Below are 21,763 nucleotides of genomic sequence, written 5' to 3' on the forward strand. Positions count from 1 at the left end.
ACTTCAAGGTAATTTCTGAAGAGACTAAATATATTAAAATCAAATAAAAAATAGAGAGACTATTCATGGGACTTTACACCTTTCTGGCAAAAATGCATCATATGTTTTGTAAACTGGTTGAAGCAACCAACATAGAGTATCTGTTACTAACAAACTTAAAGTTTGCAAATAGCAGTTTACAATCTATATGGAAAAAGTTTATGCAATAATAGATACACTAAAGGACAGTATTCAAATAAGTTACTTTTCTAAATATTTTGGCAAAACCTTTTTTTTTTCATGCAGAGTATTATTTTTTCTAAACGCTTCAATGCTTGAAGATAAGCAATATATTAAAGTTTAATACCATTTTATTCCATTGTTGAGTTTTTTTTTTCACCAAACTGATAAACATTTGCTAAATAAGCGAACAGAACATTTTCCTTTTTTTTTAAAAAAAAAAGACAACGAATGAAACATTATTCTGCTAACCAAAACAGAAAAATACAATAAGCCCTTGTCTTAAGCTTATAAACTCAATCACACTTTAGAGGAAAATAAATCCCTCTCCTAAATTCTAGGATGAAACCTTGGCCCTATATAAATAACAAGGTTACAACATCTTCCATGTCTTTCTGAGAAAGTATGAAAACAAATCATGATTTCTGTCTCCTTGCACTGATGTCAAAGGGTTGCTCTTGGCAGGAGTTGCTCTTTCCTTTCTTACCCAGACTATCTTCATAGAATCCCAGACTGGTTCGGGTTAGGAGGGACCTTAAAGCTCATCCAGCTCCAACCCCCTGCCGCAGGCAGGGACACCTTCCTCTAGACGAGGAAGAAGTCCACTAGACATTAGGAAGAAGTTTTTCCCTGTGAGGGTGCTGAGGCGCTGGCATAGGTTGCCCAGAGAAGCTGTGTCTGCCCCATCCCTGGCAGTGTTCAAGGCCAGGCTGGACAAGACTTGGAGCAACCTGGTCTAGTGGAAGGTGTCCTTGCTCATGGCAGGGGCTTGGAACTGGATGGGCTTTAAGGTCCCTTCCAACACAAACCAGTCTGGGATTCTATGCTAATTAATATTTTAAATGTATTCAGATACTTCTAAAAGCTGCTGTGAGAGTTTAGGTGTACATTGTCCCAGTAGATACTAATTCTCTCCCCATAATCCCTTTTTTTTAGTATTTTTTCCTTTGATTTTAGTGCTCCCATTAGTAACATTTGCCTTCCTTTGGAACTCACAAGCAAAAATGACGAGCATCATAACCCTTCAAAACAGAACTAATATGATTCATAGGGTGTAGATTTAGTGGATCTCTATTTTCTCTGAAGTACTATCAATGTGTAAAGCTATAGTTACAGTTTGCAAAGCACAATCTGCAGTGGACTTGAGCAAGGCTTCAGTGCTGCTTACTGTTGAATAGCAACAGAAGCAAAGCTGAAATATTTTTTCCAGTGTCTGGTAGCTGATGTTTAATTTAAGTAATTGAGGAATAAGTCTGAAAACAGACTTACTTAATAGACATTAAGTAGCGGGGGGGGGGGGGGGGGGGGGAAGTGCAAATTTGTCTTGATGGGGATGGGAGAGGCTTTGTGTGTTTATATGAAATGTGGGATGGGGATGGGAGAGGCTTTGTGTGTTTATATGAAATGTGGGATTTTCCAGGGTCTAAATAAACAGGCAGCATGAGTCTTGATACATAGAATTTATATTTTCTGGTCCTTTATATATTGTTCAAAATGCTATTTCATTTTACTATCACTACAATTTTTAGGTGATTTTGCTCCACCTTTTTTACATTTTACGTCATAATTCTTGTGTCAGGTCAGACATGTTAAAGCCTATGGCTACCTACTGCAAACAGGAAATGACTTTTTAAAAACAAAAATAGAAAGGCAGGAATATAAAAGATTTCATATAGCTGTGTGTTCTTCTAACCTCCTTTTAGCATGCTGCTGGTAGTAATAGATCAATAACTTTAAAGGTGTGAAGGGCCTTCCAAAAAAGCTACAGTCCCACTCTGGAGACCCAGTGTTGGTAAGGCAGTTTGGAGAAATAGAGGAAGCAAAATGACATTTCAAATAGTCATGCCAGGAGCTGAATTTTCTCCACTTGTGTGATACGAGTTGATTTTCAGACTCCCAAATCCTGATCACAGTATGTCTGAAAGGGCTCTGCTGTTCAGTGGAAGATGAAGTGAGAATAAAGTTGTCAGTGCTATATTAAGATTGTCCAGCTTTAAAAGTGTTTCTGTTCTGTAAAGGAAACTGGCCTTGAAATCCAAATTTCATTTCACCGTTTATTCTTTTTCTTTTGATGGATTGGATCATAACCTCCTGTTTGCTTCATTAAGGTAATAACATGTACAGGCCTAGGCTGCAGCCGCGTTTGAAAAGAAATGCGAAAGCAAGGAGATAGGTGATTTCCAGGGTGTCCTCCTACAGCAGATGGAAGTGGCAAGGAGTCACCTCAGTGTCGCCTCACAGAACAGGAGGTGGCAACATCCCTGACAGCATTCATCTTGCCTACGGGTAGGTTGGTTGCCTTTTCCAGCAGCCCTTTTGCCTGCCACGTTAGTTAATGGTATTAGTACACCTCCTGAAGCAGTGCAGCTAGAGGCAACATCTGGCTGTTCCCAGCTGGAGAGGCAAGGGAAAACTTAAATGGTCACAGACGTGGATCTTATCAGTGCTTAACTTTTGGACTTTCAACAGAACAAATGTTCAGGATGTGTATGAGCGCTTCTTGGAGAGCACAGTGGTTCCTGGCTGGGCTCTTGGTCCTTTGCCAGTGCCTCGTCAACAGGTGTCAGCAACCTAAAAAAGCATTGCCCTCCCTGCCAGCGGCGGGGATCCTCTCTGGCATTCCCGTTGCACAGCTCTGCTGGCCAGCAGGAATGACCCATAGGTCAGGAATGAGAGGCACTGCTGGGGTGGCACACTGCAGCTGCCTTGACATTTGCCTTGCCTTTCCTGGGGACAAAGCAGGGATTTCAGGCTCCAAGTCTAACAACCTTCTAATAGATCAGGAAGGGAGGAAAAAATAAAAGAAAACAATAAAGCACCAGAAAGGGAAAAGAAGTGATAGGTGAATTGCTTGTAAGAATTATGGTGGTTTTTTGTTTGTTTTTTTTCTTAGCCCAAGGATTAACCTGTAGCTTTGAAACTGGGAAGGTACAAGAGGTAGAGAAATGGTTTCAAATGTGCTGGAGGAGGATTCTACTGCTAGGGGGCAATGTATAGTAAGCAGAAATCACTCAGTATCTAGCAAAGATTTTAAAAAAGAACCCAAATCCAGAAAATATCTGACATACTGGTCTAGTGTGAGGTGCCCCTGCCCATGACAGGGGGTTGGAAGCCAGTCATTCCAACCCAGATCATTCTGTGATTCTATGATATTGCATATACTAGCAATTCTTCTGCAGAAAGCATAGTATAAAGAAAATATACAGCCTTTCTTTATATATGTGTGTGTATAATTTGTTTTTTCCATATATATCTCTCTGTGTTTTGTTTTTTCCATGTATATCTCTCTGTGTTTGCCCAGCTTCCTCAGTATGCTTCTTCACTATTGCTAGGTCATTACCAATTCTGAGAGCTGCACACACCACTTTTGGTTAATTCATAAGAAACAAATGTCTTCAGTTTAAGGAACCTAATCTCCATAGAGATAGTATTTCAGAATACTTTGGGGAAGAACTGATGTTAGGTCATTATAATATCAATTCACTAGGGGAACTCATCCTCTGTGATCCTCAATTTTATGTTCTGAATTTTATCCCTATTTATATAATCACAGAATCCCAGACTGTTTTGTGTTGGAAGGGACCTTAAAGCTCATCCAGTTCCAACCCCCTGCCATGGGCAGGGACACCTTCCACTAGACCAGGTTGCTCCAAGCCCTGTCCAACCTGGCCTTGAACACTGCCAGGGATGGGGCAGCCACAGCTTCTCTGGGCAACCTGTGCCAGGGCCTCACCACCCTCACAGGGAAGAGCTTCTGCCTAAGATCTCATCTCAGTCTCCCCTCTGTCAGTTTAAACCCATTGCCCCTTGTCCTGTCCCTGCAGGCTCTTGTTCAAAGCCCCTCTGCGCATTCCTTGTTGGCCCCTTTAGGCACCGGAAGCTGCTCTAAGTTCTCCCTTGAGTCAGAAAGATATCTATGTGAACATTTAAAAGTCTTGAATAATTTTGTCTTGCAACACTTATGCCTCTTCTTTGTTGAGAAAAACTAGTACAGCAAACTTACTTAGATTTCTTTGACTTTTTTGTTCTAGCCACTTTCAAAGAAGCCAGCTTCAGCAAAGTCACTGGTTTTAGACTAACAAATGAAATAGTTGTTCATTTATATATATATATATATATATATATATATATATCATCATGCTGATTTGATAATTCCATTTTAGAACTAGTACAGGATGCTTCTGTTAAAACTGTGTTGTGTGAATGCAATTTTCCATTTATTTTAATGAAGAAATCTGGTGTTGGTTTTTTGTTTGGTTGCGTTTTTTGTTTGGTTTTTTTTCCTGCCAATATTCAGTGTTTAGATGTGATTATGACTAAAGTAAAAAGTAGATGATCAAATCTGAGGCTAGTAATGCAGAAAATATACCCATTTCTAGAGCAGATTTTCAGTTCTAGTTCACCTGGTCATCAAAACCCAAGGACGGAGCATTATCCAAATAAGTAAAAGTTAAAGCATAACATGTCAAATTTCTGCAGTGGAAAATCTATCAATTAAATAGTGTTAATTCTTGCAAGAAGAGTTTGAGGACTTTTACAGATGAAGTTTGAACAAAGGATCATATGTTTGCAAGTTTGAAGGGGGTTTATTAATTTGTTTCCTATATTGTCATTCATATAAGTTGATCTACTTCAGATGAATATAGTGCATGTGTATTTAGTGCTGGAAATGGCAGAGAGCCCCTTGTACCTGGTGCATCTTACATAGAAGTCTTTTCAGAATGGCTAAAACGTATCTAATTTTGTTGCAGTTCTCAAGGTCCTTGTAGTATCTCCATGCTCTGAATTGCAGCTGGTGGTTTAGGGTAATCCATGACATCCCCAGATTTCTGGGAAAATCCCCCCAGAGAGCATCAAGGCAGTTGGAGAGCTGCTGCAAATATCTATGGTTATTTTCTTGCTGTCTCATTTTACCTCACCCCTTACCAAAAAGCTGTTAAGACAGCTGTATGGTCACATACCCTATGGAGCTCTTTGTAAATATAAATGCTACCTAAAAGCCTGTTCTTTTATATCAGCTATGAAAAATAGAACATTATTAACAGGAAATATGGGAATAACCCAGCAGCACTGGTGCTAAGGAAGGTAGAAGTTCTATACACTGATGTTCACCAAATACTTCCTCAAACCTGGTTCATGGGTGGGATAAAAATTGGTATCAAATGCTTTTCAGCATTCCGCACTCTTACAGAATGTGGATGATTCAAGGCAAGGAATACCTTAAAGTGTATCATTATATATTGTGTTCTTGGCAGGGTGCTCTACAGTTCGTAACAAATGCAGGTAAATGACAAAGCAATACATAATAAACTAAAAGAAGCATCACGTGGGTCTATGTTCCAGGAATATTAGGAACTTCTGCTGTCTTGAAATCCATGGGTTTCCTAACAACTGCAGCTGTGTATATGGAGGAGAAAGGGCTAGTTGGTTATATGTCTATGTTGAAATAAGTTGAATGCGTCTTCAAACCATTGTTGTAGTGTTTTCTGCTTAGTAAATAGAAGAGAGTGGATTAGTTAATGTTAGAAGGCAGCAAAGCTAGCAATTTTCACAATACTCTCCTTTTTCAGCTCCCAACAGAGAGATTAATATGTGACTCTAGAGGAATTAAGACACACATGTGCTTTATACTCTTCATATTGCATCTACTATCCTGCCATAAATTATTCTGAACATGAATTTGAGATGAAATTATTGTCCTTGTTTAATACAATTAACTCAAAATAGAGGTTGATGTTTTTAAGTCTTTAAAAAACTATTCCATATAAAAAGTCTCTTGTGTTCCACAAGAGACTGGTTTGACCTCTGCCAAATCAGCATAAGTGCAGTAGGTATAATCCCTGTGCGTTTGTAATTACCCAAGTGGCTTGGATGGCTTTACTTAGTATTAAATCCTGACATCATCTTGAAGTAGAGAAATACAACTTGCTGTAATTAAGATTGTATCATTAAAGTTCTCCCATTTCACATCTTTTCCAGTAGATATAATGAACCAAACTGGTATGATTCATTGTCTACCTGAGGTATTTGTTCTTTCCAGTATATTGCCAAGTTACAGATGGGTAAACAGCAGTGTAAATATATGCTCGCAGCTAGGTGATTGTTTGGGCTTGCACAATAGCGCTGAATCATTTGAGCAGGTCTCCTTGCTCTCTACTGTGGACTTAACAAATGCTGCTCAGTGTGCAGCTCCAGAGCACAGTTAGCTTGTTCATACTCAATGAAGCATGTGATTTTCTGCTCCAAACCTAATCCATCCCAATTGCAGTTTCTAAACTAGCACGTTTCAGTTCACAGGTTCATTGTGAAATACTCAGCGTAGTCAGATCCATACTCAATAGAATCCCAGACTGGTTTGGGTTGGAAGGGACCTTAAAGCTCATCCAGTTCTAATCCCCTGCCATGGGCAGGGACACCTTCCACTAGACCAGGCTGCTCCAAGCCCCATCCAACCTGGCCTTGAACACTGCCAGGGATGGGGCAGCCACAGCTTCTCTGGGCAACCTGTGCCAGTGCCTCAGCACCGTCACAGGGAAGAACTTCTGCCTAAGAGCTCATCTCAGTCTACCCTCTGTCAGGTTAAAGCCATTCCCCCTTGTCCTGTCCCTACAGGTCCTTGTCTAAAGCTCCTCTCCAGGTTTCTTTAGGCCCCCTTTAGGTATTGGAATGCTTCTCTCAAGTCTCCCCAGAGACTTCTCCAGGCTAAACAAGCCCAACAAAATGTGAAACGAGGAAAAGGAGACAGGATTTTTATAGCACTTATGTTATTGTTTCTAGAAAGTTGCTTCAGGCATTCTTCTAAATAAAACCCTAGGTTGTTATGCTGACTAAGTTCCAAAAGTTGTTGTATTACTAAATGAGTATTTTACAGCTATAGAATAAAATGTGTACATCGGATTCTGCAGCTTATCACATTTGTTTCAATTCCCATGTGTTCCAGGAGTGTATGTTTATCATAGAATCACAGAGTGGTTTTTGTTGGAAGGGACCTTAAAGCTCATCCAGTTCCATCTCCCTGCCATGGGCAGGGACACCTTCCACTAGACCAGGTTGCTCCAAGCTCTGTCCATCCTGGCCTTGAACACTGCCAGGGATGGGGCAGCCACAGCTTCTCTGGGCAACCTGTGCCAGGGCCTCACCACCCTCACAGGGAAGAACTTCTGCCTAAGAGCTCGTCTGAATCTTCCCTCTGTCAGGTTAAAGCCATTCCCCCTTGTCTTGCCCCTACAGTCTCTCTCCCCAGAGCCTTCTCTTCTCCAGGCTGAACAAGCCCACCTCTGTCAGCCTGTCCCCATAATAGAGGTACTCCAGCTCTTGGGTCCCATCATTTGCCTTGTCTTCTTTGTGCTTCATAAATACAGGTAGCTCAGCCTCTACTTGTACACTTTAAGGCCTCTGACCATTCTTACACAAACTTGTTCAAGTTTGTCAATGTCCTTCTTGTGCTGGGGAGCCAAAACTGGGCACAGCAGCTGTGTTCTGGCAAGTGTCAAATAAAGGAGAAGATTGCTTCCTTAGATCTACTGTCTTGGCTTTTTTACTAATGGAGTCTTATATGCAGCTACCCTTCACCACTGAAGACAGTCACTCACTTTGAACCTGTCCACTTGGACCCTCAAGTCCTTTTCTGTGGAACTACATTTTATCTACTTCATGCCCAGTTTGTGCTTGAGACTAGTCTGTCCAAGTGCAGGACTTCATATCTGACTTTGTTGAGTTCCGTGAGGCTGTTCTCAGGCAATTCTTCCAGGCTTTGGAGATCCCTCCAGCTTATCAGCCGTGCTCCTCAGTTTTACTTCATCTGCAAACTTGTTTGGGAATGAAATTTTCCTGGTATCTTCCTTCCACAGCATCCCTGAAGTTCAATCAAATCCAGACCAGTAGTTTGGTGAAGAGGAGTAACATGCTCTTAGGCTAAGATATAGCTAATGAACAGGTGATATCTATCTTCTCCTCATAAGCTTAGGGGCAGCTCTAGGTAGGAGGGAAGTAGTTTTCCTAATGAGCTAATTGTGTAAGACATCTGCTGCTATCTGCTCCAGGGACAGTGTTGACTGTTTGCAGCAACAACAGCCTGTTGTAATATAGCTGCTATTAGGGCATGCTCCTCTGCTTGGTTTTGTGGTTTGTTTCTGGGGGAGAGTTAATTTGGGATCCATTCTAAAATTCTTGCGTTATCTTCACTCGTTAGACAAGTAAATCCAGCTCCTGTGTGGTTAATAAAAAGGCCATAATGCTGCAGTGTTTTATTTTAATGTCAAAATGAATAAAATCTTGGAAAACTTTGCCTTCTATGCCTTCTATTGCTGGCATAAATGCACATATGCAACCACTAGTTTGCATTTTGTCTGGTTGCTTAGTTGGTAGGGAAATTTTCACATGAAATCCTTTAGCCCATCTATAGACTTCAGTAAGAAGCAGAAACATATGGATGTCTGGCAGGGTGAGAGGGGGCAAACCTCAGACTTTCAAGATTTACTTAAATAAGAATGGTTTCATAAATCAGATACAGTACATAGGGACTTGAGAAGAAACCCACTGCTTAGTTTTTCAGCATGAACAAGTGCTTGTTGAAGGAGAAAATGCCTACTGAAAAGGGGAAAACTCTGTGCCACCTATTGTCACCAGCTCATTCTCAGACTGTCTTTTTTCCCCCTTTTTTCCTTTTACTGATAAATAAAACTACTTTATGAGACCACAGAGTAAACACATCCCGAGACAGCAGTGCTTAAAAGTTAACTGAGCACTCCTCCTCCAGAGGAGGAAACCTATGCAGGGCTAAAGAGGACTGTGGAGGAGGCAGGGAGAAGGGGTGGGAGCCCTGCACAAGGGCTCATTGGCAGAAGAAGGCAGGAACAGGATACGTTTCACCTTTTGGGTGGCTCTGGGAGGAGCAAGGGTTGGGATTAAAAGTGTCATGATGAAACTGTGCCTTTTCTTTTCAGATGCAGACAGGGAGTTCTGTGGGGTGGATTTTCTACCAGAAGATCTCAACGAGGCTCCAGAGGAGACAGAAATGAGGGTGAACAAGACATATTCTTGTCTACCTGCTGAGGAGAAGGGGATCCATATCATCAACATCCGAGCTCTAGAGGATATAGGATATGACCAGCATGAGAGTACAGTGAGTAAATGACTTGCTAGACATGTCATAACTGGTGTCCTGCTCTTTACTCCTGAGCTTATTTCTCATTCTTTCCATTCCCAGGATTCTCTGGAATCTTCTCCCTCCTTTTTTTTTCAGAGGTGCTGAGGATTGCCACCAGCCATAGTACACGCTAATTTAGTGGGGTTTGTTCTTTGATGTGAAGAAGGAAAGCAAGGGATCCTTATTTAACCTGTAGTGTAAAAGGGATCTGGCTGTTCTCCAAGTAAAGAATCTGGCAACGAGGCTGTGACAGCCTTTAAATCTCTTGGCCCATAAACAGCAGAACAGAAAAAATGTCCAAAATTTCATGCAACAGCTATTGTTAATGTAGGTATAACTAATATTCTGTAGCACACAATAGAGGTTCAATTTCCAGTGTCATTAATTGTGCGTTGGTGGATTCTTTAAGACAAATTTAAAAATAATCTGAGTACCCAAAAGGATTAGGAGTTGGTTATGTCATAAACACATAAAAAGGAATTTATTCAGGTGAAGGAACTGAGGTGGAGTGAGCTATGTAACAGTTCTCCCTGGGGGAAGCTGTACCAGACAAAGCAATGTTGAATTCATTGTGCTTGTGCTTAATTGGGATGGAGCATGGAGGAATAATTCTGTCAGAGTGTAAGCATCCTTCCTGCTGTGGTAAACTGAAATGTTGTTTCTCTGTCTCATTTACAGCTGAATTGACATGAGCTTTACATGGTCCAGGTCAGTGTAACTCTCATTGTAGCAGCACTTCAAGAAAGGATGTGGCCTGAGTACCTTTCAGCATTAATATCCCATCCGTAAAATAATCTAACCCTTGATTTCTTCAAAACAGGAGCAACAGGCTTTGAGTTTTTCAGTTGCATTCCTTTCACAGTGACATAAAGCTATTCTTGTATACTAATATACTTATTGAGGCTTTAGTATGTCTACAGTGCAGCACCTTCTCCTATATCATCAGTGAGGCCCCACAAGGGTCAGCTTTTCAACAGAAAAGGTCAAAGCAATGTGAAGAAGCTTTCATTCAGTCTCTGCAGTGTGACCCCTCCGTTTCCCCGTGCAGTGGCTCAAAGAAAGAGACGTGACGGATTTTTGGTGCCCTTTTCTCCAGCCAGGGTATGCTCTAGGAAAAGAGGATATATTGATCTCTCCTGAGCTCCTCACGCAGTTAGAAAAACCTGGTGTGTGCTCCCCACTGTCATCTTCTAGAGCCATTTTCAGTCCTGCCTATTTCCCTTATCTATTAGTCTCCAGAACAGACCAGTTAATTTGTCCTTCATGAAGTCAACACAATGAAGGTAGGGAGTTTTTTGGGTCTGAGTCTTCAGCCTATTTTATCTCCCTGCATTGGGTTCAGCCCAGTTTAGATCAGAGATTAGGAACAGTTCCTTCCTCCAAAAGGGTGTTCAGGCATTGGAACAGGCTGCCCAGGGCAGTTGTGGAGTCACTGTCCCTGGGAGTGTTCACAAACAATGTACACAGTGACATGGTTTAGTGGTGGCCTTGGCTGTGCTGGTGTATGGTTGGACTTGGTGATCTTAAAGGTGGTTTCCAACCTCACTAATTCTGTAATTCAGAAATTGATGTTTAATTAATCAATGATTAATACAGCTTTAAAATATAAATACAATTAGTTGCCTTCAAAGAAATCCCAGTGTTCCTGTATGTTCTTTACAGCTCTTTACTTTGAGGTTTTATAACCTGAAAATCCAGTTAGCTGATATTTCTGTATATTTTGCTTCTATAGAAATCTGCATAACTAACTGAGTTGCCAGCCACAAGCAGACTGTCAGCTCGCTTAGAAACATATTCTGGATTCACATGTGCATGCCATTAATTATGAAGCAGTCAGAAAGGAATACTTAATAATGGACTTCTATATTGTAGTTATGCTTAAGAGCTAAATAGGAATATCTAGACAGGGCACAAACAGGTAGCAGCCTATGCCCTGAAGAATATGTTATTGTTATGGCTAAATAAGACAGATGTGGAGCAGGGGAAAGCGGGAATAGGACAGAGAGTGAATGACATGGTGGCAGCAAATGCTAAGTTGTTTTACTCTGTGTTTATGTATTTGGAGCAAAGGGTTTAAGTTCAATGGAAAAGAGGTGTGATGCTGGAGGATCCCACTGCAAGCAGCTGTGTGTGCTTCAGCCCAGAACCCCCCCATGTGCTGGGCTGCAACCCCAGAGTGTGAGAAGCAGGTCAAGGGAGGGGATTCTGCCCCTCTACTGTGCTCTAGGGAGAACCCCCCGCTGCAGTCCTGTGTCCATCTCTGGGGCAACAACACAGGAAGGATGTGGAGCTGTTGGAGTGAGTCCAGAGGAGGCCACAGAGATGCTGCGAGGGCTGGAGCAGCTCTGCTCTGGAGACAGGCTGAGAGAGCTGGGCTTGTTCAGCCTGGAGAAGAGAAGGCTCCTTAAGGGGAGAACTTAGAGCAGCTTCCAGTGCCCTAAAGAGGCTTTGGACAAGGGTCTGTAGAGACAGGACAAGGGGGAATGGCTTTAACCTGACAGAGGGAAGATTCAGACGAGCTCTTAGGCAGAAGTTCTTCCCTGTGAGGGTGGTGAGGCCCTGGCACAGGGTGCCCAGAGAAGCTGTGGCTGCCCCATCCCTGACAGTGTTCAAGGCCAGGTTGAACAGGGCTTGGAGCAACTTGGTCTAGTGGAAGGTGTCCCTGCCCATGGCAGTGGGATGGAACTGGATGAGCTTTAAGGTCCCTTCCAACCCAAACCAGTCTGGGATTCCATGAAAAGGAGAGAGAAACATACCAAAGGCAGGCATGGAGTGAAGCTGTGAGGGACTGAGGAGATGCAGATCTGTGGCCAAGCTGGCCCTGGGCAGACATAATCAAGTCAGGCTTTGGAAGGTAACAAATGTTCCTCATTCCCACTTCAGACTGCCTGGCATCTCGGGCTCTTGCTCTCTGCAGTCCTCCTTGTTGCTTGGTATTGCTTTGCGCTCATCTTATTACACGTGTCTAATTACTTACACTTCCTCCTCCTTCCAAACTCAGGAAGTTGGGGTTTCCTGCTTGAGTTTGTTGTCTGAGTAAAAATTTTGCCAAGGCAAAAAAGGGAGATCAGTCTGTCTCTTAGATGCAATGATTTATAGTTAAGGTAGCTGGGACCTGCCCTCCCCAAAAGGATGTTCAAAGAAAGATGCAAATCTGTGTAACATTGGGTGGGTTTTGATGACGTTTTGGCCATATTGCCTGTGATATACTGTGCAGTAAACTCAGAGGTTGCTCTTTTAATCTGTTTTTTAAAGAGCTCATTCTAGATAACTTAGATTCATGGTCTTATGTGTGAAAGCAGAAGGTATACATATCCCAAATGGATTTTGACTGATAGAATTTCTAACTCATAGCCAATTGGTATCATATTGAGCAGAAGTCCTTTTCCCTACATGGAGGCTTAACATACTTATGTAAAATTAAAGGCCAGAAAATGTTCCTGAAATTATCCACTCATTTTTTGTAAAAAAAATCCACACAGCATTTTTTGTAAAAACAAATGCAAGTTACCAGTGAATTTTCATGCTTTTTAATGGTCTGTGTATCTCCAAGGGTAGAATTGTGAATTAGGCATGGGAAGTGCTATTGAAAGGAGAAATTAATAATTAGTACTTTTTTATGTTTCTACAGTTGCCCTGGGCAATTTTTCAGATAAATGCTTGGAAATGGAATTGTGTTTTAAGTCTTACATCTCTCGCATCTTGCAGCACTTACACAGCGTCAATTCAAGATGGGGATAAAACCTTTGGCACCATTAGATTGCGAAGCCACAAGGGTTTTATAAGTGGGGAAAAAAAAGGTGATGGACTCAGTAAGCAGTGAACTTTCCTGGCTATGAGCCATCTGTAGTTTTGGCCTGGATTCTTGACCAGCTGGCTCCCTTCAGTCTGTATCTAAGATGATCTCTTTCTCAGATGATACAAACTTGCAATGATAGATAAGAGAAGTGAGAAATGTTTCCACATGATATTAATCTATTTGTCAGAATTGAAACCCAGATATGTTTTGAGTGGAAAAAGACAGATGATCTTAGTGGTGATTAACCCCCAAAGGAGAAAATCAAATCCACCAAGTAGATGACTTATGAACTAGTGTGCTGGTAGTTAGATTAAATCCCCGTCATTTTATCTATTTATTTCTGGCCAATGAAATCCAGCTGGCTAGCTGTAAAATTGCAGGTGTTAACTTGCAAAATTGTTTGAGTATTACTGGGGGGGCTCCTCCCCTCTGCTTGCTGTTTGAAGATAGGTCAGTGTGTGCTCCAGGCAAGGAGTCCTTGATACAAGGATATGGTCTGTCTGGTGTCCATGTTGGCATGTGTACTCATTCTTCTTCCCCTCTCTCCTTCTCCACACCCTCATTCCCTGTTTCCAGTTATTAAATTCCCTATCCAAAAATCCAGATGCTGACTGCAAATATGGACTCTACTTCAGAGATGGCAAGAGAAAAGTAGACTACATCCTAGTTTATCAATACAAGAAGTCCTCAGCGGGGAGGACAGTCACCAGGAGAGCTCACAATGATTCAACCGCCCGGAGCACCAAGCAGGAGCAGCCCCTTCCTGGGAAAGGAGTGCAGCTGGAGATGGGGGAAAGCGAGCCTCACATGGATTACCATGAAGATGACAAGAGATTTCGCAGGGAGGAGTACGAAGGGAACCTTGTGGAGGCTGGCCTGGAACTGGAACACGATGAGGATGTAAGGAGCTATTTCAAAGACAAAGATAAGGATAACTAGTGATTGAATCCTGGGAGATGTTATAAAAGCTCAACTCTTCCAGAATTTGATTCCAGTTCTGGCAGCTCCATCCTTGCCCAGTGATTTAATTCACTTCACAGCAATGGGCCGTGGTGGTGTTAATGCTGCAGTGAGGTGAAGTTCCTTACTTTTCTTGGCCAGGATTCATGGCACATCCACTATTGCACAGCTTGTTGATGTGTTGCCACGTCTAGATGCGAGACTTAGACTGCTCTCAACTTTGCTCCAAGTACTAATCCCAGTTTGGTGGGTTTACAGTATGCTGTGGTTTGGAGCCACTGGTAAATCCAGTTCTGATGAAAAATATCTGATACTGACAGTGACATTTCTCTACCTCAGTAGAGACTTCAGGGGAATGCAATTTGCTCAGGAGGTTCCAGTACATGCTTTAGCTGGAGCACGTGGGTCTGTGTTATAGTTTACTCTTTCCATTCTTAGATATGAACAGTACAGCTTGTAACACTTTCACCTGTACCCTGAAAACAGCATATTCTATTAAAAGACCATTAGACTCTGTGAAAAATGATGTGTGTGAAGTACTGCCAGTGTGTGATTAGTAGGAATAAGCAGGGCTATACTGACTTCAAAGAAAACTATTATAATTAACTGATCCAACCTGAAATTCCTGTGAAGGAGGGTAAACATTTATGCTGGGTTTCTTTACTGGATCTAAAAGCTGAGATCAGACCTGTGATCAGAGTGTTAAAAAAACTAAATCTGCCACCTACTACCCACAAATTACATGCAGATACATAATGAAAGATATATAAAATATATATATCATATGTTTATCTTAGGGAGAGACCTTGTAACAGTCTTGCAATACTTAAAGGGAGTCTACAGGAAATCTGTAGATGGGCTTTTAATAAGGACCTGTAGGACAAGGGGGAATGGCTTTAACCTGACATAGGGTAGATCGAGATGAGCTCTTAGGCAGAAGTTCTTCCCTGTGAGGGTGCTGAGGAGCTGGCACAGGTTGCCCAGAGAAGCTGTGGCTGCCCCATCCCTGGCAGTGTTCAAGGCCAGGCTGGATGGGGCTTGGAGCAACCTGGTCTAGTGGAAGGTGTTCCTGCCCATGGTAGGGGGTTGGAACTGGATGAGCTTTAAGGTCCCTTCCAATACAAACCAGTCTGGGAATTTTGATTCATATGATCTATGAAATAAAACACGTATTTTGCATGTTATAATGCAAAAAAAACCACTTTCACTTCTCTGTCCCCCAGATGGATATAAGACTTACTTTCTCTAAAACTTGCAATTTGTTGTAGTGAACTGGAAGCTTGCTGTGCCAGCCATAGATAGTTAAATCCCTAGCAAAGTGGGAGGTCCCCACCTATGACATGTAATATTGTTTGAAATGACAGATGAGGGCTCAGAGTTCAAGCCAGAACACCATGAAAGAGAGAGAACTCTGCTCTTTCAGTACAAGATACCAAACCAGATCAGGAATGTATAGAGATGAAAGGAAGCCACAGGGATTTCCCCCAGCTTCCATATCCTTCATTCAGTGTAGGGGGAAAAACCTGCAATCCCTTGGGCTTGAAAAGCACACCCCAAAGTTGCACTGGAGGCCATACTAATTGCAAAGAGAGCAAAGGTTTCTTAAACAGATTATGTTTGCTAAGTCACTGAAACTCCCTTCCGTGAAATAAATCCAAAGGTGATTTGGAAGCCATGCCCTATGAGAAGCCTGGCAGTTATTTATGACCTCTGAGTAACTGATTTCTAGAAAGCCAGTGTGGAATGTTGCTGCATGAAAGCTAGTTATTATAATTACTGCCTGAATTGACAGAGCAGTGAGGTTAGAAAGATTCATTCAAGCTTCTTGATCTTCTGTTTGCTGAGTGCCTGCTAGTTTAAAGTAATTTCTCCAGTGGCTTTGAAATTATGACTCCTTTGAAATTATTGACTCCTTAGGAGTCAATACAGGTGCATGTGAGAGTGTCGGGAACAAAATTCAGCTTAGAGAACTTGTAGGATGCAGGTGAACATTATCATTAACTTTGCTCCTTTTTTAATTTTTTTTTGTTTAATTCTACCTACCAGTTTTCCTAATTAAAATCTTTTGTGTTTTAATGGAGATGTTTGCTTTTGTACTTGAGACTGCTTTCTTCCTGCAGTTCTGATCCTCTGAGACACTGAGCAGCTCTTAGGAGGCAGCAGGGATTCTTTCAGCTCAACACACTCAAGAAATCATACCATTTGGCTGGATGCCTGTACTTCAGATTTAACTGCCTTAGTCTGTATTTGTGTCCATAGTCATTAGCTTTTATTTCCCAAACCATTTTGATCGGTTTAACCTTGTGGTAGTTGTTCTGGAAGACAATAGCATTTTTGAGTCAAATTTTATAGCAGCTCAGTGCAGAGGTGTTCAGTGATTGTTCTGTTGTTAGAAACTAGCTGTCCCAAACGAAGGAGATTTATTGTGTTGGTGGTAATAGTAACAATAGTTTGTTCCTGAAATACTTGTGAAACACAAGGGGAAAAATATCTAGTTTCTTTTCTTCAGTAACCTCTTGCTTTTTTCATTAAAGACTAAAATCCATGGGATTGGATTCATAAAAATACATGCACCATGGAATGTGTTGTGTCGAGAGGCTGAATTTCTTAAGCTCAAGATGCCTACAAAAAAGGTAAGTCCTGATTTTCTTTTTTTGCTCCTCTGGAAGGTATAGTTTAAACATATCTCTGAGCAACTTATAAACATGGACTTTTCTTCCCATAAGTGTTTTTAAAATAGTTAACTAATCTGTACAGAAAATAAGTGCCACAGGCTTGCTTACTCAGGAAAGCAGAAAGAATAAATGGAAGGAGGAATGGAAATCCAGAATTCCTGGCAGGTACCTGTACACAGTGGGAGTTATCTCATATGATGTCTCATCCTCACAGTGTGTTTTAAAAGAAGAGGTTGCAACTGATGATGACATTTCTGTGTGTGTTTCAGAGGCTTTTTCCTCACCCGAAACACTGGACTGCTAAAAATGATTATGAGGGTAACAATTTGCAGTCTTGCGGGGTTTAGTGAATAGTCATATACATCATTAGTCATGTTTACAGGAGTTGGGACTACTGTACCACAAAATAAATTACCTTTCAGAAGATTTGAAGTATCATTAAAGAAATGACAGTGTATTTTCATCAGTTCTAATTCATCTGTGATAGATTGCTACCTGTTCACTGAACATAGCTTAGAGATGGATTAATATTTAAACACTTACTAAGTGCACGTTCCAGACTACAGAGGGAAGTCTATAATGGAGCAAGAGACAGTCATAAACCCCAGCATCAGTTGTTACAACACTAAAGCCATACTTTTGGTTTGGATTTCAGATTAATCCCCGTTATTGCCTCATTCGCCACTGATTTTAATCAAAAGCACAATAAGATTAAAAAAATGTCTGTTGTGATCCTGTGGTTAAAGCTGCTTTGCCACAAAAGAGAAGTTATATGGGCATTCTGTGGGGCTTTTTACTGAGTGTGAAAGAGGTCACCGAGCCCTGCAGGCATTGCCCAGGAGAAGTGATGTGCCTGAGAACACCTTCAGACCCCTAAAGCCTTATTTCCACACAAGCATCTTCCTGCAGTGGGAGTCTGGCCCTGACTCTGCACGTAGTTTTTTGTGGCTCAGAGAGAGAAGCCTGTAAAATCCTCTTCTGTGACCTGCACACAATTTCTGCATTTAGTGCTACAGAATTGCAGTTGCAATTCAAGATATTGTGGTTCCTTTATATGGAAAAGGGGAAACTCCTGAAACCTGCACAATATCCCCAGGAAAGCCCCCTGAGAGAGGAGACCACTTCTGCTGTTTTGCACAGGGACTCAGTGACTCCTTCATTTTTTTGTCCCATTGCACAATGAAAATAGTAAATGCCAAAGGAGCTGGTGTCTCAGGAGCCAGTGCTGATTGTATGTCCATTGCACATCTCAGTCTGATTTTTTGGAATCAAACACAGGCCATGTTTTGGCTCAGAAGAAGAGCAGTAGCCTTCCTCTGCTTGCTTTGGTTTGGTTTTCCCATCCATCTCTGTCTTTCTGAATGTTTTCAAGAAGGCAAGCTATACTTCTTGATAATTTATTGTGATGTATTCATGTAATTGACGGTTTATTCCTTACAGTTCACTATCATTTAAGGGTAAGCAAAAAGCAATGAAGTTTTACTGTTTTTCTCTTTGCCCACTCAGATGTATCAGATCAATCAGACCCACGGTCTTCTGAAAAAGATTAATTCTGTCGTTCAAAAAATAACAGAACCCATCCAGCCAAAAGTAGCAGAACACAAACCTCAGACAGTGAAGCGCCTCTCCTACCCCTTCTCCAGGGAGAAGCAGCACTTGTAAGTGAAAGCTTTCTGTAAATGTCTATGTCAAGAGGTTCCAGCCTTTCTGCTAGTAGCTAAGACACCAAAAGGTGACAGGGAAAATGAATGCCAGCACTTTCTTAGGGATTAGAAGAAATCTGGAGAGGAGATTTGGACAAGGGCCTGTAAAGACAGGACAAGGGGGAATGGCTTTAACCTGACAGAGGGGAGATTGAGATGAGATCTTAGGCAGAAGTTCTTCCCTGTGAGGGTGCTGAGGCACTGGCACAGGGTGTCCAGAGAAGCTGTGGCTGCCCATCCTTGGCAGTGTTCAAGGCCAGGTTGGACGGGGCTTGGAGGGACCTGGTCTAGTGGAAGGTGTCCCTGCCCATGGCAGCGGATTGAAACTGGATGAGCTTTAAGGTCCCTTCCTGCCCAAACCAGTCTGGGATTCTGTGATTATTATAAAGAATATTTCCGTTTTGCAGTAAATATACTTTTTTCTTTTTACTCACTGTTGAGGAATGAGGCTTGTAGAGCCCCTCTTGTGAAATCTGTGTGGTTTAGCTACTGTTGTGATATATAATGCGTATCTGTGTAATTCTACATATCAACTCTTTGACTTGCCAAACATGATTTGTAATGTGTTTGCAATAGTCTCTTTTCCATGTAAAACAAAATGCTTGGTGAAACCTGTAGCCAAAGATGTGGGTTGATAAATTCCAGAATCATTTCAGTCATCCGGTATGGGGAGCTCAGACATGTTCTGTCAACCAGGCCTTGTCTTTGGAAACGTGATGAAGTTGGTGGTAGCTTTGCCTTCGATTTCTAATCAGAAAGATTAAGCTGTGAATGTGGGTGTAAGAAAAAATCATAAGGTGAGGCCTAGCCAAAGTTTTGACTGCCCTGGATTGCTTTACGGCTCCTCTTCCTTGGCCAGCATCCCAAAGGAGAAGCTTTGAAGGTTGTGTTTATGTTTGTGCCAGCTGGAACAAATAACAGTCCTAGGGCAGGATTTCTTCATGGTACATAAAGGGATTTTAGTTTTTAATCAAGAGATGCAGAACACTGATGTAGTTGTGTGTGTTAGTTGGGCCAGGAAATGTTTGTGACATTTGACAAGTTCTTGGACTTGCATGTAGGATGTTCCTGCAGCTAAGGAGATGGCCCCAAAGGTGCTCCTTAGGTTAGGTGTGGATGTACCTTATGCTTTTTGCAGTGGTGGCTTTTTAAAGTGATCCTACCTGTGTCTGTGCTGAATAAGGGAGGCAAGAGAAATTTCAAGGCCAGCAGTGGTTGGGAATTCTTCAGTGAGCATCAACAGTCTCTTTTGTATGGAAAAACCTAGAAATATATAACTGGCGAACTCTTTAAAATATGACAGTTGAGACGTACTTTCTTTTTAAAGAGGTTTCTACAAGCTGTTCTTCAATATTAGCTATGGGAGATCCACAGGAACAATAGAAATATTGAAGTGAACAACAAAAGCAGAAAATTACTGTCTTTTTTTTTTTTTCTCTTTTTTAACCTAATGGGCTTCCTTCTAATCTTTTAACAGATTTGATTTGTCTGACAGAGATTCCTTCTTTGACAGCAAAACAAGGAGCACTATAGTAAGTACCATATATAAATAATGTATGGGGCGTATTGCCTTAGTCGTGGTGTTAATAACCCCTTTGCCAGCTCTACGGTCTTTCTACTTCTTCAGTGCTAGTTCAGGACTTCTCCTTTTGTAATTAAACAAGAAATCAAGGCTAGGACAGGAATATGATACCACAAACTACATTCCAGTGCTTTCTTGTGACTTACAGAACATAAAATGGAGCGGGGAAGAAGGAGCAGCCTCTTTTATAGCCACTGAGGGGGGAATTGCAATCCAGCCCATATGAAATCCAGGGCAGTCAGAAGGGTCCATGACAAGCAGACTTGCTGCAACACATTTCAAGTATAATGTGGACTCTTTGCCCCATTCCACTGCTGCTAATCAGTGCATTGGAATGTGACTGTGAGCATGCTTTTATCAAAAAAAAAAAGACAAACATTGAATTGATTTAGTTGTGATAAAGGATTTCAGTTGAGATCCAAAAACAAACAAAAAAAACCAAAAAACCCAGCTTTTGTTTGTAGACTTTCTTTTATACGTCCAATTGTATGTTAAAAACCGTTGTAAGTACAAGAAACTTAAGGGAGCACACGAAGAGTTAAATTTCATGGCAACAAGCTGGGAATGACGGCAAGACAAAATGGCACTGTAGAACAAGAGGGTGAGCAAAGCTAACTGAAACAAAAGGAGCTCGTAGCAGAGGCTGGGAGGAAGAGGAAAGATGGGGGTTTTGTAAACTGGTCAAGGAACACTGGGCAGATAACAAAAATGCTGGTAGTATGTTGCTTTGTGTGAAACCCCTGTAAGTCACCCAGTAATAGAAGACATGTTGAATGTTTCCCAAGCATCATTTTATCCTTTGTGTTCTTCTTTCTTTAAAGTTCTGTCCTGCCTTTCTCATAGGTATTTTTAAACCACAGTGCAAATATTGACCCTTTCACCCACTCCAAAACGAACAGGAATCTAATCACTGCCTGTGGGTCTTTGATGAATAGAAGCTAAGCCAAGGACCTTTCACTTATTTAAAATAAAAATATACATTATATAACTGGAAATCTCTGTGACAGCCCTTGAACTCATGGAGCTCCAAGATGATGACAGACAGATGAGCTGTGGGGCTTGCTCTGCATGCCCTCACTCGTTTTCTTTCCTCTGGAAATTGGGTGGCAATCAAGTTAGTGCATGGATTAGTGGTCATCCCAAAGGAAACTGGTCCCTGATTCCTCTGGCAGGCCAGGCAATGGGCAGCAGGTGCCTTTAAGTGCCCTAGTGCCCTCTCCCCAGCAAGCCTCACACCGATACAGTGCTTGCCTAAAAGCACAAGAGTGGCTGAAAGCTTCGCTGCTCGGGCAGGATGGTGAGATGTGCAAAGGTTATTTAACAATAAATGCAATAAATCCTAAAATAAATACATCTGTTTTGCCACTGAGGTTGTGCAAACTCAGAAGTTTTAAGGTCAGCCTGTGTTAGTCCAGTTTCTGATGAACAGCTGCATGCTGTGGATATGTTAGGAGCCTGAAGCTCTGCTGAGATCCTTGGGTTGAAGCCAGCTTGTGCCATCAGAGGTGAGGGAAGAGCTGGTCCAGCACACCACGTGGTCCTGGTATAAGAGGGCTTTTGATCAGTGATCGATGTCTACCATGAGCAAAACCAGCATTTCTGATATGTGACAGGTTATATGTTTCTCTGTTTCCTACAATCAGTTATGTTGGTAGCTGCTTATTTCGTTAAGCATTT

At 41.7% G+C, this 21,763-nt stretch overlaps 1 protein-coding gene across 5 annotated transcripts in view; it reads left to right on the top strand.

The window, feature by feature from the left end:
• Positions 1-21,763, top strand: part of ANO1 (anoctamin 1) — an 82,860-nt gene that overhangs the window by 23,144 nt on the left and 37,953 nt on the right. For all 5 annotated transcript variants that reach the window (XM_057414383.1, XM_057414379.1, XM_057414380.1 and 2 more), the window contains exons 2-6: positions 9,165-9,343; positions 13,743-14,066; positions 16,661-16,759; positions 18,308-18,459; positions 19,982-20,036. In XM_057414383.1, coding sequence (XP_057270366.1) covers positions 9,165-9,343; positions 13,743-14,066; positions 16,661-16,759; positions 18,308-18,459; positions 19,982-20,036 — 809 coding nt within the window. The remainder of the gene's footprint in view (positions 1-9,164; positions 9,344-13,742; positions 14,067-16,660; positions 16,760-18,307; positions 18,460-19,981; positions 20,037-21,763) is intronic.

Source organism: Pezoporus wallicus, unplaced genomic scaffold (assembly GCF_028554395.1).
Source record: "Pezoporus wallicus isolate ANWC-B61680 ecotype Strahan unplaced genomic scaffold, APGP_CSIRO_Pwel_v1 contig_5967, whole genome shotgun sequence".
Taxonomy (NCBI): domain Eukaryota; kingdom Metazoa; phylum Chordata; class Aves; order Psittaciformes; family Psittacidae; genus Pezoporus; species Pezoporus wallicus.